We start from the raw sequence: 13,316 nt of genomic DNA, 5'->3' as shown, positions 1-13,316 counted from the left end.
ACTCTTGCCTGGAAAATCCCATGGACGGAGGAGCCTGGTAGGCTGCAGTCCATGGGGTTGTGAAGAGTCAGACACGACTGAGCGACTTAACTTTCACTTTTTACTTTCATGCCTTGGAGAAGGAAATGGCAACCCACTCCAGTATTCTTGCCTGGAGAATCCCAGGGATGGGGGAGCCTGGTAGCTGCCGTCTATGGGGTCGCACAGGGTCGGACACGACTGAAGCGAGTTAGCAGCAGCAACACATAATGAAATACAGTTGTAAAATATATTGCAAATTTCATGGAAGCAATTATTTTGCTTGTGCTTTGTTCCTATAGTTTAAACAATCTGTATTTTTTCTTTCTTTGTAGAACTTTCTGTTACTTGATGAGCTACCACAGTGTGATCATCAGCTGCCATCAGATGGTAAAACAGTTGTGAATGTGCAAGATTTCACTGGTTTTTGGGATAAGGTAACAAATCCTTAATTTCACGATTGTGACTGTTAAAGGACAACTGTGACATAGATTTATTGGAGGATTTTGACATTTTACACATGATACAAAATGTGACTTGCTCATTTACCATGGAAGTATGTTATAAAAATTCTGAATCAGGAATGAAGTTTGCAATTAATAGAGATTAAAAATAAAGATGGTTGTTTTGAGGCACTAGCCTGCAGTCTTCTTAGTCTGCCAGCTCCCCAATTAAGGTCTTTTCCTTGCCTCAAAACCTTGTGTCTCAGATTCATTGCCTGTCATGTAGTGAGCAGAGTGAGCTTGGACTCGGTAACAATTGGGCTTAGCCAGCCAGGATCCTTGCTGCTTGTGGCTAGCTGGCACCAATCAGGGAATATTGGAGCAAGACCCTAGCAGCTGCTGGATCATTTGTTCTGAGGTTTTTTCCTTCAAGATTCCCTGAAAAGGTACTGGTTGCCCTCAGAGCTTGACAATTGAGACAAACTTCTAGAATCAACAAACTCGATATTGGTTGTAGGGTTGCTGCTGCAGCTAAGTCGCTTCAGTCTTGTCCGACTCTGTGAGACCCCACAGATGGCAGCCCACCAGGCTCTCCTGTCCCTGGGATTCTCCAGGCAAGAATACTGGAGTGGGTTACCATTTCCTCCTCCAATGCATGAAAGTGAAAAGTGAAAGTGAAGTCACTCAGTTGTGTCTGACTCTTAGCGACCCTATGGACTGCAGCATATGAGGCTCCTCCATCCATGGGATTTTCAGGCAAGAGTACTGGAGTGGGTTGCCATTGCCTTCTCTGGTTGTAGGGTAAGTCTACCCAATTTGATAGCTGGTTCAACCGGTTCACTTGTTTTGTGTGTCGTTTTGTGTTACGAGCCAATGGGCTCGATTTTGAAGGGGAAGTTGATCCGCTGTGTACAGCGGGAACATTTTTCCCCTCAATCTGGGCTTTTCCTTTACAGGACAAGCTAATTTGGTTGGGTACCCGTTTACAGAGGGGAGGTGTTGTTGGACTCTACCCTGAACCAGTTCATTGGGAACTAGTTCTCATGGGGCAAGCCCACCATAGCTCATATGTAGGGTAAATTTATTTACCTGATTTGGGAACTGGTCCAGTTGGAACCAGTTCATTTGGGAGCTAGTTCTTGTGGGAGTGGGTAACCTAGATAGAATTAGTTCATTTGTTTTATAGGGTAATTTATTTATCCTATCGGTGGCCAGTTCATCCAGCATTGATGCTGGAATCTGTCTTGTACCATTTTTGTTAGAATTTGTCTGCATCTTTTGTGTTTTGGTGTTTTAAAGCTTGCAAAAATGGGAAATATTTCATCTGTCCTGAAGGAAAGATCTTTGGGGTGCATATTAGATACGTTAAGATCAAAAAAGCAATGGCCTCTGTATGGCTCATAATTAAACAATCTGGCAATCAGAAGTGCTTTACAAAGGAGAGGAATGCTCTGGTAATGAACATGCCCCGGGGGCTACCTTGGACTTGAGGCATCCAATCCTAATTTCCCCTACAGGAACTCCAGAGAAAGAAGTGGCAAACCACTGTGGCATTCTTACTTGGAGAATTTCATGGACAGAGGAACCTGGCAGGCTACAATCCATGGGATCACAAAGAGTCAGACATGACTGAGAGACTAACACTAACACTAAAAATAATGTCAGCCCAAGGAACTTGACATAGTTATTTATCTCACTTTCAAGAGAACTTTCAAAGGGTTATCATATTTTGAACTTAAAGTAAATGCATTTATAATATTAGAATTTATAGGATTGGAGAGAAAAAATGCTGCAGTATAGAAAGGGTTAATGAACAAATACACAATCAGTTGTTAGAGATCAGAGACTTTGGATACAATCAGTATATGGTTTATGCCTTAATGTTATCAAATATCTTATTACATAGTTTAATAAAGATTTGGATCTTTGCTGTGGGGTAGGGTGGAGCTCCTCTAGCCTAAGCTTCTGGATGGTTCTGGCTACTTTGGTGGCAGCCAGGGGCAGGAGGAGAGAGCAGATGGGCATAGTGAATACCAGTGACTCCAAGTTGAAGGGCTGTACTGTGTGGCAAGCTGACAGGGAGAACTGGTGAAATCACAACGATTTTTCCCAGCGCTTGGTTTATTTCTGAAATTTAGCAAATAGGAAAAACATAGGGACCACTCTCCAAAAGTTCTCAAGTTTGCACTCCCAGTGCAGCCCCGTTACAGACAACTGAAAGTCTCCTCCCGCCTCCGGCTTTATAGTTCTTTGTGCACATCCTCCTGTATCAGTGTGGATTAATCAGGAGAACCAAACCTACGGCAGGGGAGGGGGGATTCCATGCAGGAAATTAGTTACATAGGAGATGAAAGGACAAAAAAGGGCAAAGCAGTAGTGGATGAGGCAGCTCAGTGATTAGCAAGGCAGGAAGCTGCTCCCACCCCAGGACTGGAAGGACTCAGGGAGGAGATGCCTCTACCAGAGGGTCTACCTTCCAGACCAGAGTCCGTGAGCCTGGTTGCTGTCAAAGTGGGGACCACAGAGCAAATGTCCAGGCTCTGTAGACTGCTCCTGTCTTTCATGCCTGTGACTCTGTTGTGCCACCTGCATTGTGTTCACCTATTTCTGACTCAGCACCTTTCATCTCCACTAGCAAGACAGTAGTATTTTCTATGTAAATATATAGAACAAATATATACAACCACATCCCTACACCTTTTACACATGGGAACTCATACAAGGTGCCTGACCTACCTTACCTTAATAGAGTAGATTTTACTCAAGATTGCCAGGAGAAATATCAATAACCTCAGATATGCAGATGACACCACCCTTATGGCAGAAAGTGAAGAGGAACTCAAAAGCCTCTTGATGAAAGTGAAAGTGGAGAGTGAAAAAGTTGGCTTAAAGCTCAACATTCAGAAAACGAAGATCATGGCATCCGGTCCCATCACTTCATAGCAAATAGATAGGGAAACAGTGGAAACAGTGTCAGACTTTATTTTTTTGGGCTCCAAAATCACTGCAGATGGTGGCTGCAGCCATGAAATTAAAAGACGCTTACTCCTTGGAAGGAAAGTTATGACCAACCTAGATAGCATATTGAAAAGCAGAGACATTACTTTGCCAACAAAGGTCCATCTAGTCAAGGCTATGGTTTTTCCAGTGGGCATGTATGAATGTGAGAGTTGGACTGTGAAGAAAGCTGAGCGCGGAAGAATTGATGCTTTTGAACTGTGGTGTTGGAGAAGACTCTTGAGAGTCCCTTGGACTGCAAGGAGATCCAACCAGTCCATTCTGAGGGAAATCAGCCCTGGGATTTCTTTGGAAGGAATGATGCTAAAGCTGAAACTCCAGTACTTTGGCCACCTCATGTGAAGAGTTGACTCATTGGAAAAGCCTCTGATGCTGGGAGGGATTGGGGGCAGGAGGAGAAGGGGACAACAGATGATGAGATGGCTGGATGGCATCACTGACTCGATGGACGTGAGTATGAGTGAACTCCGGGAGTTGGTCATGTACAGGGAGGCCTGGCATGCTGCGATTCATGGGGTCGCAAAGAGTCGGACATGACTGAGGGACTGAACTGAACTGAACTGAACTGGTATTTCCTGTCATAATCCACTTGAAGCATTTATGGAAAGCACCACTAAAATTCCATTATGATGTTAACTTTATGTGAATGTTGACACATAGTTTGTTGTTTTTCAGTCGCTATGTTGTGTCTCTTTGTGACCCCATGGACTGTAGCCCACCAGGCTCCTCTGCCTGTGGGGATTCTCCAGGCAAGAATACTGGAGTGGGTTTCCATGCCTTCCTCCAACCCAGGGATCAAACCCAGGTCACATGTATTGCAGGTGGATTCTTTACCTTCCGAACCACCATATGACCAATTACCAAATTTCCCTTGTATCAAACTATGCAACATTATAAACTAAGATATTTTGTTCTTCTTTGAAGAACATTCAAGAACATGTTCTCAGACTTCTATACAACTTGCATAATTGTACAGAACACCATATTATGTTGTCCTGGACTTGCCTATGGAAAGACTGTGCACCTTGGCAGAATCAGTAGTAGTTAGGGGCTGTCAAGTTAAGTCATGGGTGAGAGGGCCCTTGGGAGGGAGAAAGGCAAAGATATTGGGAGTTTTGAAGAGAAACTAAGTCTTAATGAAGCCTCTGCTGGGTTGGGAGGCAGGAGATAGACATGAGCTCTAACTGGCTCCTCTGGACAGCCAGGTGGACAGGTTGGGGATGGTCTCATGGATGCAAGTCTCATTGATGAAATGATGGGAATTGATCTCAATCTCTAATCTTTAAAGTGTATTTGGGGGTATCTCCAGATCTCCACGGGCAGGGGTTTCAAACTGTTCTCACACAGAGTGAGGGACTCAGCTGATGATCTTTGTTTAGTCAGCAGTCACCTGAACCTGAATAAGCATGAGGCAACATACCCAGTACCCATGGGCTATCGAATGCTGCCCACTTCTGGTTGTGGCAGAGCAGTGCCTAATCCAGAAGCCTGAACAGGGAGGGAACTCAGTGTGTGGTCCTGATCAGATCAGATCAGATCAGTTCAGTCGCTCAGTCCTGTCCGACTCTTTGTGACCCCATGAATTGCAGCATACCAGGCCTCCCTGTACATGACCAACTCCCGGAGTTCACCCATACTCACGTCCATCAACTCAGTGATGCCATCCAGCCATCTCATTCTCTGTCGTCCCGTTCTCCTCTTGCCCCCAATCCCTCCCAGCATCAGAGTCTTTTCCAATGAGTCAACTCTTCACATGAGGTGGCCAAAGTACTGGAGTTTCAGCTTTAGCATCATTCCTTCCAAAGAAATCCCAGGGCTGATTTCCCTCAGAATGGACTGGTTGGATCTCCTTGCAGTCCAAGGGACTCTCAAGAGTCTTCTCCAACACCAAAGTTCAAAAGCATCAATTCTTCAGTGCTCGTCCTTCCTCACAGTCCAACTCTCACATCCATACATGACCACAGGAAAAACCATAGCCTTGACTAGACGAACCTTTGCTGGCAAAGTAATGTCCCTGCTTTTGAATATGCTATCAAGGTTGGTCATAACTTTCCTTCCAAGGAGCAAGCGTCTTTTAATTTCATCGCTGCAGTCACCATCTGTAGTGATTTTGGAGCCCAAAAAAATAAAGTCTGACACTGTTTCCACTGTTTCCCCATCTATTTCCCATGAAGTGGTGGGACCGGATGCCATGATCTTCGTTTGCTGAATGTTGAGCTTTAAGCCAACTTTTTCACTCTCCACTTTCACTTTCATCAAGAGGCTTTTGAGTTCCTCTTCACTTTCTGCCATAAGGGTGGTGTCATCTGCATATCTGAGGTTATTGATAGTTCTCCCGGCAATCTTGATTCCAGCTTGTGTTTCTTCCAGTCCAGCATTTCTCATGATGTACTCTGCATATAAGTTAAATAAACAGGGTGACAATATACAGCCTTGACAAACTCCTTTTCCTATTTGGAACCAGTCTGTTGTTCCATGACCAGTTCTAGCTATTGCTTCCTGACCCGCATACAAATTTCTCAAGAGGTGGATCAGGTGGTCTGGTATTCCCCTCTCTTTCAGAATTTTCCACAGTTTATTGTGATCCACACAGTCAAAGGCTTTGGCATAGTCAATAAAGCAGAAATAGATGTTTTTCTGGAACTCTCTTGCTTTTTCCATGATCCAGAGGATGTTGGCAATTTGATCTCTGGTTCCTCTGCCTTTTCTAAAACCAGCTTGAACGTCAGGAAGTTCATGGTTCACATATTGCTGAAGCCTGGCTTGGAGAATTTTGAGCATTACTTTACTAGCGTGTGAGATGAGTGCAATTGTGCGGTAGTTTGAGCATTCTTTGGCATTGCCTTTCTTTGGGATTGGAATGAAAACTGACCTTTTCCAGTCCTGTGGCCACTGCTGAGTTTTCCAAATTTGCTGGCATATTGAGTGCAGCACTTTCACAGCATCGTCTTTTAGGATTTGAAATAGTTTAAGTGGAATCCCATCACCTCCACTAGCTTTGTTTGTAGTGATGCTTTCTAAGACCCACTTAGCTTCACATTCCAGGATGCCTGGCTCTAGGTCAGTGATCGCACCATCGTGATTATCTGGGTCATGAAGATCTTTTTTGTACAGTTCTTCTGTGTATTTTTGCCATCTCTTCTTAATATCTTCTGCTTCTGTTAGGTCCATACCATTTCTGTCCTTTATTGATAGACTTTGAGATCTGCAGACAGGAATATGATGTTTGTATTTTGTAGTCTTAACCAAGTTAAAGTAGTAAAATGGGAACCCTAAGTGTCAGGCAAGAAGAAAGGAGTGGATAAGCTTAAAAATATTTCTCATGTATTAAAATTTAGTTTCTTCTTGATCAGTTCAGTTCAGTTCCGTTCAGTGGCTTAGTCGTGTCTGACTCTTGCGACCCCATGGACTGCAGCACGCCAGGCCTCCCTGTCCATCACCAACTCCCAGACCTTGCTCAAACTCATGTCCATTGAGTTGGTGATGCCATCCAACCACCTCATTCTCTGTCATCTCCTTCTCCTCCTGCCTTCCTTCTTTCCCAGCATCTGGGTCTTTTCCAATGAGTCAGTTCTTCCCATCAGGAGGTCAAAGTATTGGAGCTTCAGCTTCAGCATCAGTCCTTCCAATGAATATTCAGCACTGATATCCTTAGTCTGGTTGGATCTCCTTTCAGTCCAAGGGATTGTCAAGCGTCTTCTCCAACACCACAGTTCAAAAGCATCAATTCTTTGGTGCTCAGCTTTCTTTATAGTTCAACTTTCACATCCATATATGACTGCAGAAGAAACCATGGCTTTGACTATATGCATCTTTATTGACAAAGTAACATCTCTGCTTTTTAATATGCTGTCTAGGTTTTTTCATAGCTTTTGTTCCAAGGAGTAAAGACTATTTTTCTTGATACTTTTTTTTAATACCTATAAAATACGGCATAATTTGATGATTAAAAATAATTCTTGTTTTAGCAAGTGACTGTTCCATTATCAGTTCAGTTATTTCCAGAGGAATTTTTCACTTAGAAGATTTCCCAAACTTTTAATCTAGATCCTGTTCCTTTAGTCTTTCAGGCATTTTGCTAATCACATGTGATCACTCTCTTAAGAGAAACAAAAACTAGCAATTACTGAGAAGTTTTCTTAATACTTAGTATATGTAAATATATATATATATACACATATATACTCTTAAATCTCTTTACTTTAGAACTTACAGATTACTCAGAAATACAACTTGTGAATGGCATGATGAGTACTCTGTCATTTGCTCTAGTGTTGGATTGTACATGCAACAGCATATCTTTTTTTTTTTTTTTTTTTTTTAAGCAGAAGTACTTTGTTATCCCTGTTTAGCGAGGGCAGGTTATGCATGTAATAGATTTAAAATTTAGGGCTATCACTGTAACTCATGATGTCATACTTTACATCTATTTCCTTTTTTGTTTTTGTTGGTTTTGGTGTTAAGTTAGAGCTCTAGTGAGATTAGAGACTTGACTGCCTTTTACAGGAGTTTTTTTTATGGTTGGCTAAAAAGTTTCTTTGGTTTTTAAGTAAAAATAAAAGACACAGTTTTAATTTTCACCAAGAACTTTTCAGCTTTTCACAATTTTGGGTTAAATTTTTATTTGCTATTTATGACCATGTAAATATCATTAACTGCTAGGAAAAGTAGTGTGTAGTGATTACATTTTTTTTCCCATGAAAGCTCCTCCTACCCTTCTGAAATTTATCCATTTTTCATTGGATTAGTTTATATATATAAAACCATCAATAATTCCTCATTCAGCTGCTTGTCAGAACTGTTTTCCATGTGGCTGAAGGGCATGGGTAATCTTCCTGATATAACTTTTCCTGGAGCCCTCTCTCAGAGTTCTCGTTGCTCTGGTTGATTGTCACCAAGAACTTGATTGAACAACATACTCACTGTTTTATTCCACTACCTTCTGCCATTTTCCAGGCAACTGTATAATTCCATATTTTCAAAATTTTTTATCTTTTTGAGCAAAGAACTGTTTCAGATACCTTTTACAGTTTTCCAGGTAATTGAATTTTTTCCATTAAGAAAACTTTGTAAAGACTGAAATAAATGGAAGTCCAAAAGTACAATGTCTGGTGAGTATGGGGGATCAGTCAGAACTTCCCAGCCAATCTGTAACAGTTTTTTGCCTGGTCATCAAAGAAACATGTGGTATTATATTACCCTGATGGAAGATTATGCATTTTCTGTTGACTAATTCTGGATGCTTTTCAGAGAGAGCTGCTTTCGGTTGGTCTAATGGGAGAAGTATTTATTGGAATTAATCATTTGGTTTTCCTGAAGGAGCTCATAATAGAGGATTCCATTGCAATCCTACCATATACACAACATCACCTTCTTTGGATGAAGACTGGCTTTTGGTGTGGTTGGTGGTGGTGTATTTTACTTGCCCGCAATCTATTCTATGCCACAATATTGTATAGTATCCATTTTTCATCACCTGTCACAATTCGTTTTAAAAATGGAACGTTTCTGTTACGTTAAAGTGGAGAACTGCCTGCAGAAATATGGTCAAGAAGGGTTTTTTGCTTAACTTCTATAAAACTCAAATATCAAAGTGATTAACATAACCAAGCTGGTGAAAATGATTTCCATTCAATACTTTGAATGAAATATTTGAATATTTTGAGTATGTTAGCTGTCTCCTGCATGGTATAGCGTTGTTTGCTTTCAATGTCTTGATGTGATCTCTATCAACTTCAACTGGCATACCTAACAGTAGAGCATAATCCAACAAGAAATATCCAGCACAAAACTTTGCAAGCCACTTTTGACACATTTGATCAGTCACAGCACATTCTCCATACACTGCACAAATCGTTTTCTGCATTTCAATTGCATTTTTACCTCCCTTTAAGTAGTAAAGCAAAAAAAAAAAAAAAAAAAAAAAAAAGAGAGAGAGAGAGAGAGAAATACTAAAACATAATGTGCCAAAATACTGCTTTTATTTTAATATTAAAATGGCTACACAAAAATTCACCGATTTTAAAAAGTTTTTTAAAATGCATACTGATATGACAGCTGTCATAATACAATCTTTTTTTTTTCTTTTTGATTTTATTGTATTTTTAAACTTTACAATATTGTATTGGTTTTGCCCAATATCGAAATGAATCTGCCACAGGTATACATGTGTTCCCCATCCTGAACCCTCCTCCTTCCTCCCTCCCTATACCATCCCTCTGGGTCGTACCAGTGCACCAGCCCCAAGCATCCAGTATCGTGCATCGAACCTGGAATGGTGACTCGTTTCATATATGATATTATACGTATTTCAATGCCATTCTCCCAAATCATCACACCCTCTCCCTCTCCCACAGAGTCCAAAAGACTGTTCTAGACATCTGTGTCTCTTTTGCTGTCTCGCATACAGGGTTATTGCTACCACCTTTCTAAATTCCATATATATGTGTTAGTATACTGTATTGGTGTTTTTCTTTCTGGCTTACTTCACTCTGTATAATAGGCTCCAGTTTCATCCACCTCATTAGAACTGATTCAAATGTATTCTTTTTAATGGCTGAGTAATACTCCATTGTGTATATGTACCACAGCTTTCTTATCCATTCAACTACTGATGGACATCTAGGTTGCTTCCATGTCCTGGCTATTATAAACAGTGCTGCGATGAACATTGGGGGTACACGTGTTTCTTTCAATTCTGGTTTCCTCAGTGTGTATGCCCAGCAGTGGGATTGCTGGATCATAAGGCAGTTCTATTTCCAGTTTTTTAAGGAATCTCCATACTGTTCTCCATAGTGGCTGTACTAGTTTGCATTCCCACCAACAGTGTAAGAGGGTTCCCTTTTCTCCACACCCTCTCCAGCATTTATTGCTTGTAGACTTTCGGATTGCAGCCATTCTGACTGGCGTGAAATGGTACCTCATTGTGGTTTTGATTTGCATTTCTCTGATAATGAGTGATGTTGAGCATCTTTTCATGTGTTTGTTAGCCATCTGTATGTCTAGTTTGGAGAAATGTCTATTTAGTTCTTTGGCCCATTTTTTGATTGGGTCATTTATTTTTCTGGAGTTGAGCTGTAGGAGTTGCTTGTATATTTTTGAGATTAGTTGTATGTCAGTTGCTTCATTTGCTATTATTTTCTCCCATTCTGAAGGCTGTCTTTTCACCTTGCTTGTAGTTTCCTTTGATGTGCAGAAGCTTTTAAGTTTAATTAGGTCCCATTTGTTTATTTTTGCTTTTATTTCCAATATTCTGGGAGGTGGGTCATAGAGGATCCTGCTGTGATGTATGTCAGAGAGTGTTTTGCCTATGTTCTCCTCTAGGAGTTTTATAGTTTCTGGTCTTACATTTAGATCTTTAATCCATTTTGAGTTTACTTTTGTGTATGGTGTTAGAAAGTGCTCTAGTTTCATTCTTTTACAAGTGGTTGACCAGTTTTCCCAGCACCACTTGTTAAAGAGATTGTCTTTTCTCCATTGTATATTCTTGCCTCCTTTGTCAAAGATAAGGTGTCCATAGGTGCGTGGATTTATCTCTGGGCTTTCTATTTTGTTCCATTGATCTATATTTCTGTCTTTGTGCCAGTACCATACTGTCTTGATAACTGTGGCTTTGTAGGAGAGCCTGAAGTCAGGCAGGTTGATTCCTCCAGTTCCATTCTTCTTTCTCAAGATAGCTTTGGCTATTCGAGGTTTTTTGTATTTCCATACAAATTGTGAAATTATTTGTTCTAGCTCTGTGAAGAATATCTTTGGTAGCTTGATAGGGATTGCATTGAATCTATAAGTTGCTTTGGGTAGTATACTCATTTTCACTATATTGATTCTTCCAATCCATGAACATGTATATTTCTCCATCTATTAGTGTCCTCTTTGATTTCTTTCACCAGTGTTTTATAGTTTTCTATATATAGGTATTTAGTTTCTTTAGGTAGATATACTCCTAAGTATTTTATTCTTTCCGTTGCAATGGTGAATGGAATTGTTTCCCTAATTTCTCTTTCTGTTTGCTCATTATTAGTGTATAGGAATGTAAGGGATTTCTGTGTGTTGATTTTATATCCTGCAACTTTACTATAGTCATTGATTAGTTCTAGTAATTTTCTGGTGGCGTCTTTAGGGCTTTCTATGTAGAGGATCATGTCATCTGCAAATACTGAGAGTTTTACTTCTTCTTTTCCAATTTGGATTCCTTTTACTTCTTTTTCTACTCTGATTGCTGTGGCCAAAACTTCCAAAACTACGTTGAATAGTAGTGGTGAAAGTGGCCACCCTTGTCTTGTTCCTGACTTTAGAGGAAATGCTTTCAATTTTTCACCATTGAGGATAATGTTTGCTGAGGGTTTGTCATATATAGCTTTTATTATGTTGAGGTATGTTCCTTCTAATCCTGCTTTCTGGAGAGTTTTTATCATAAATGGATGTTGAATTTTGTCAAAGGCTTTCTCTGCATCTATTGAGATAATCATATGGTTTTTATTTTTCAATTTGTTAATGTGGTGTATTACATTGATTGATTTGCGGATATTGAAGAATCCTTGCATCCCTGGGATAAAGCCCACTTGGTCATGGTGTATGATCTTTTTAATGTGTTGTTGGATTCTGATTGCTAGAATTTTGTTAAGGATTTTTGCATCTATGTGCATCAGTGATATTGGCCTGTCGTTTTCTTTTTTTGTGGGATCTTTGTCAGGTTTTGGTATTAGGGTGATGGTGGCCTCATAGAATGAGTTTGGAAGTTTACCTTCCTCTGCAATTTTCTGGAAGAGTTTGAGCAGGATGGGTGTTATCTCTTCTCTAAATTTTTGGTAGAATTCAGCTGTGAAGCCGTCTGGACCTGGGCTTTTGTTTGCTGGAAGATTTTTGATTACAGTTTCAATTTCCGTGCTTGTGATGGGTCTGTTAAGATTTTCTATTTCTTCCTGGAAATAGAAAGTTTTGGAAAGTTGTACTTTTCTAAGAATTTGTCCATTTCTTCCACGTTGTCCATTTTATTGACATATAATTGTTGATAGTAGTCTCTTATGATCCTTTGTATTTCTGTGTTGTCTGTTTTGATCTCTCCATTTTCATTTCTAATTTTATTGATTTGATTTTTCTCCCTTTGTTTCTTGATGAGTCTGGCTAATGGTTTGTCAATTTTATTTATCCTTTCAAAGAACCAGCTTTTGGCTTTATTGATTTTTGCTATGGTCTCTTTTGTTTCTTTTGCATTTATTTCTGCCCTAATTTTAAGATTTCTTTCCTTCTACTAACCCTGGGGTTCTTCATTTCTTCCTTTTCCACTTGCTTTAGGTGTAGAGTTAGGTTATTTATTTGACTTTTTTCTTGTTTCTTCAGGTATGCCTGTATTGCTATGAACTTTCCCCTTAGGACTGCTTTTACAGTGTCCCACAGGTTTTGGGTTGTTTTGTCTTCATTTTCATTCGTTTCTATGCAAATTTTGATTTCTTTTTTGATTTCTTCTGTGATTTGTTGGTAATTCAGCTACGTGTTTTTCAGCCTCCATATGTTGGAATTTTTAGTAGTTTTTCTCCTGTAAATTGAGATCTAATCTTACTGCCTTGTGGTCAGAAAAGATGCTTGGAATGATTTCAATTTTTCTGAATTTACCAAGGCTATATTTATGGCCCAGGATGTGATCTATCTTGGAGAAGGTTCCACGTGCACTTGAGAAAAAGGTGAAATTCATTGTTTTGGGATGAAATGTCCTATAGATATCAATTAGGTCTAACTGGTCTATTGTATCGTTTAAAGTTTGTGTTTCCTTGTTAATTTTCTGTTTAGTTGATCTATCCATAGGTGTGAGTGGGGTATTAAAGTCTCCCACTATTATTG

The 13,316-nt window shown here is 40.0% G+C and overlaps 1 protein-coding gene across 1 annotated transcript in view; it reads left to right on the top strand.

Annotated features, from left to right (window-relative positions):
* The window catches only part of LOC102395698 (ATP-binding cassette sub-family C member 4-like), a 312,677-nt gene that overhangs the window by 104,447 nt on the left and 194,914 nt on the right, over positions 1–13,316 (top strand). Inside the window, exon 9 of the mRNA XM_045162476.1 lies at positions 354–455. Coding sequence (XP_045018411.1) covers positions 354–455 — 102 coding nt within the window. The remainder of the gene's footprint in view (positions 1–353; positions 456–13,316) is intronic.

This window comes from Bubalus bubalis, chromosome 13 (genome assembly GCF_019923935.1).
Source record: "Bubalus bubalis isolate 160015118507 breed Murrah chromosome 13, NDDB_SH_1, whole genome shotgun sequence".
Taxonomy (NCBI): Eukaryota; Metazoa; Chordata; class Mammalia; order Artiodactyla; family Bovidae; genus Bubalus; species Bubalus bubalis.
The sequence above is the reverse complement of the archived record's forward strand: the minus strand, read 5'-3'. Positions and strand labels throughout refer to the sequence as shown.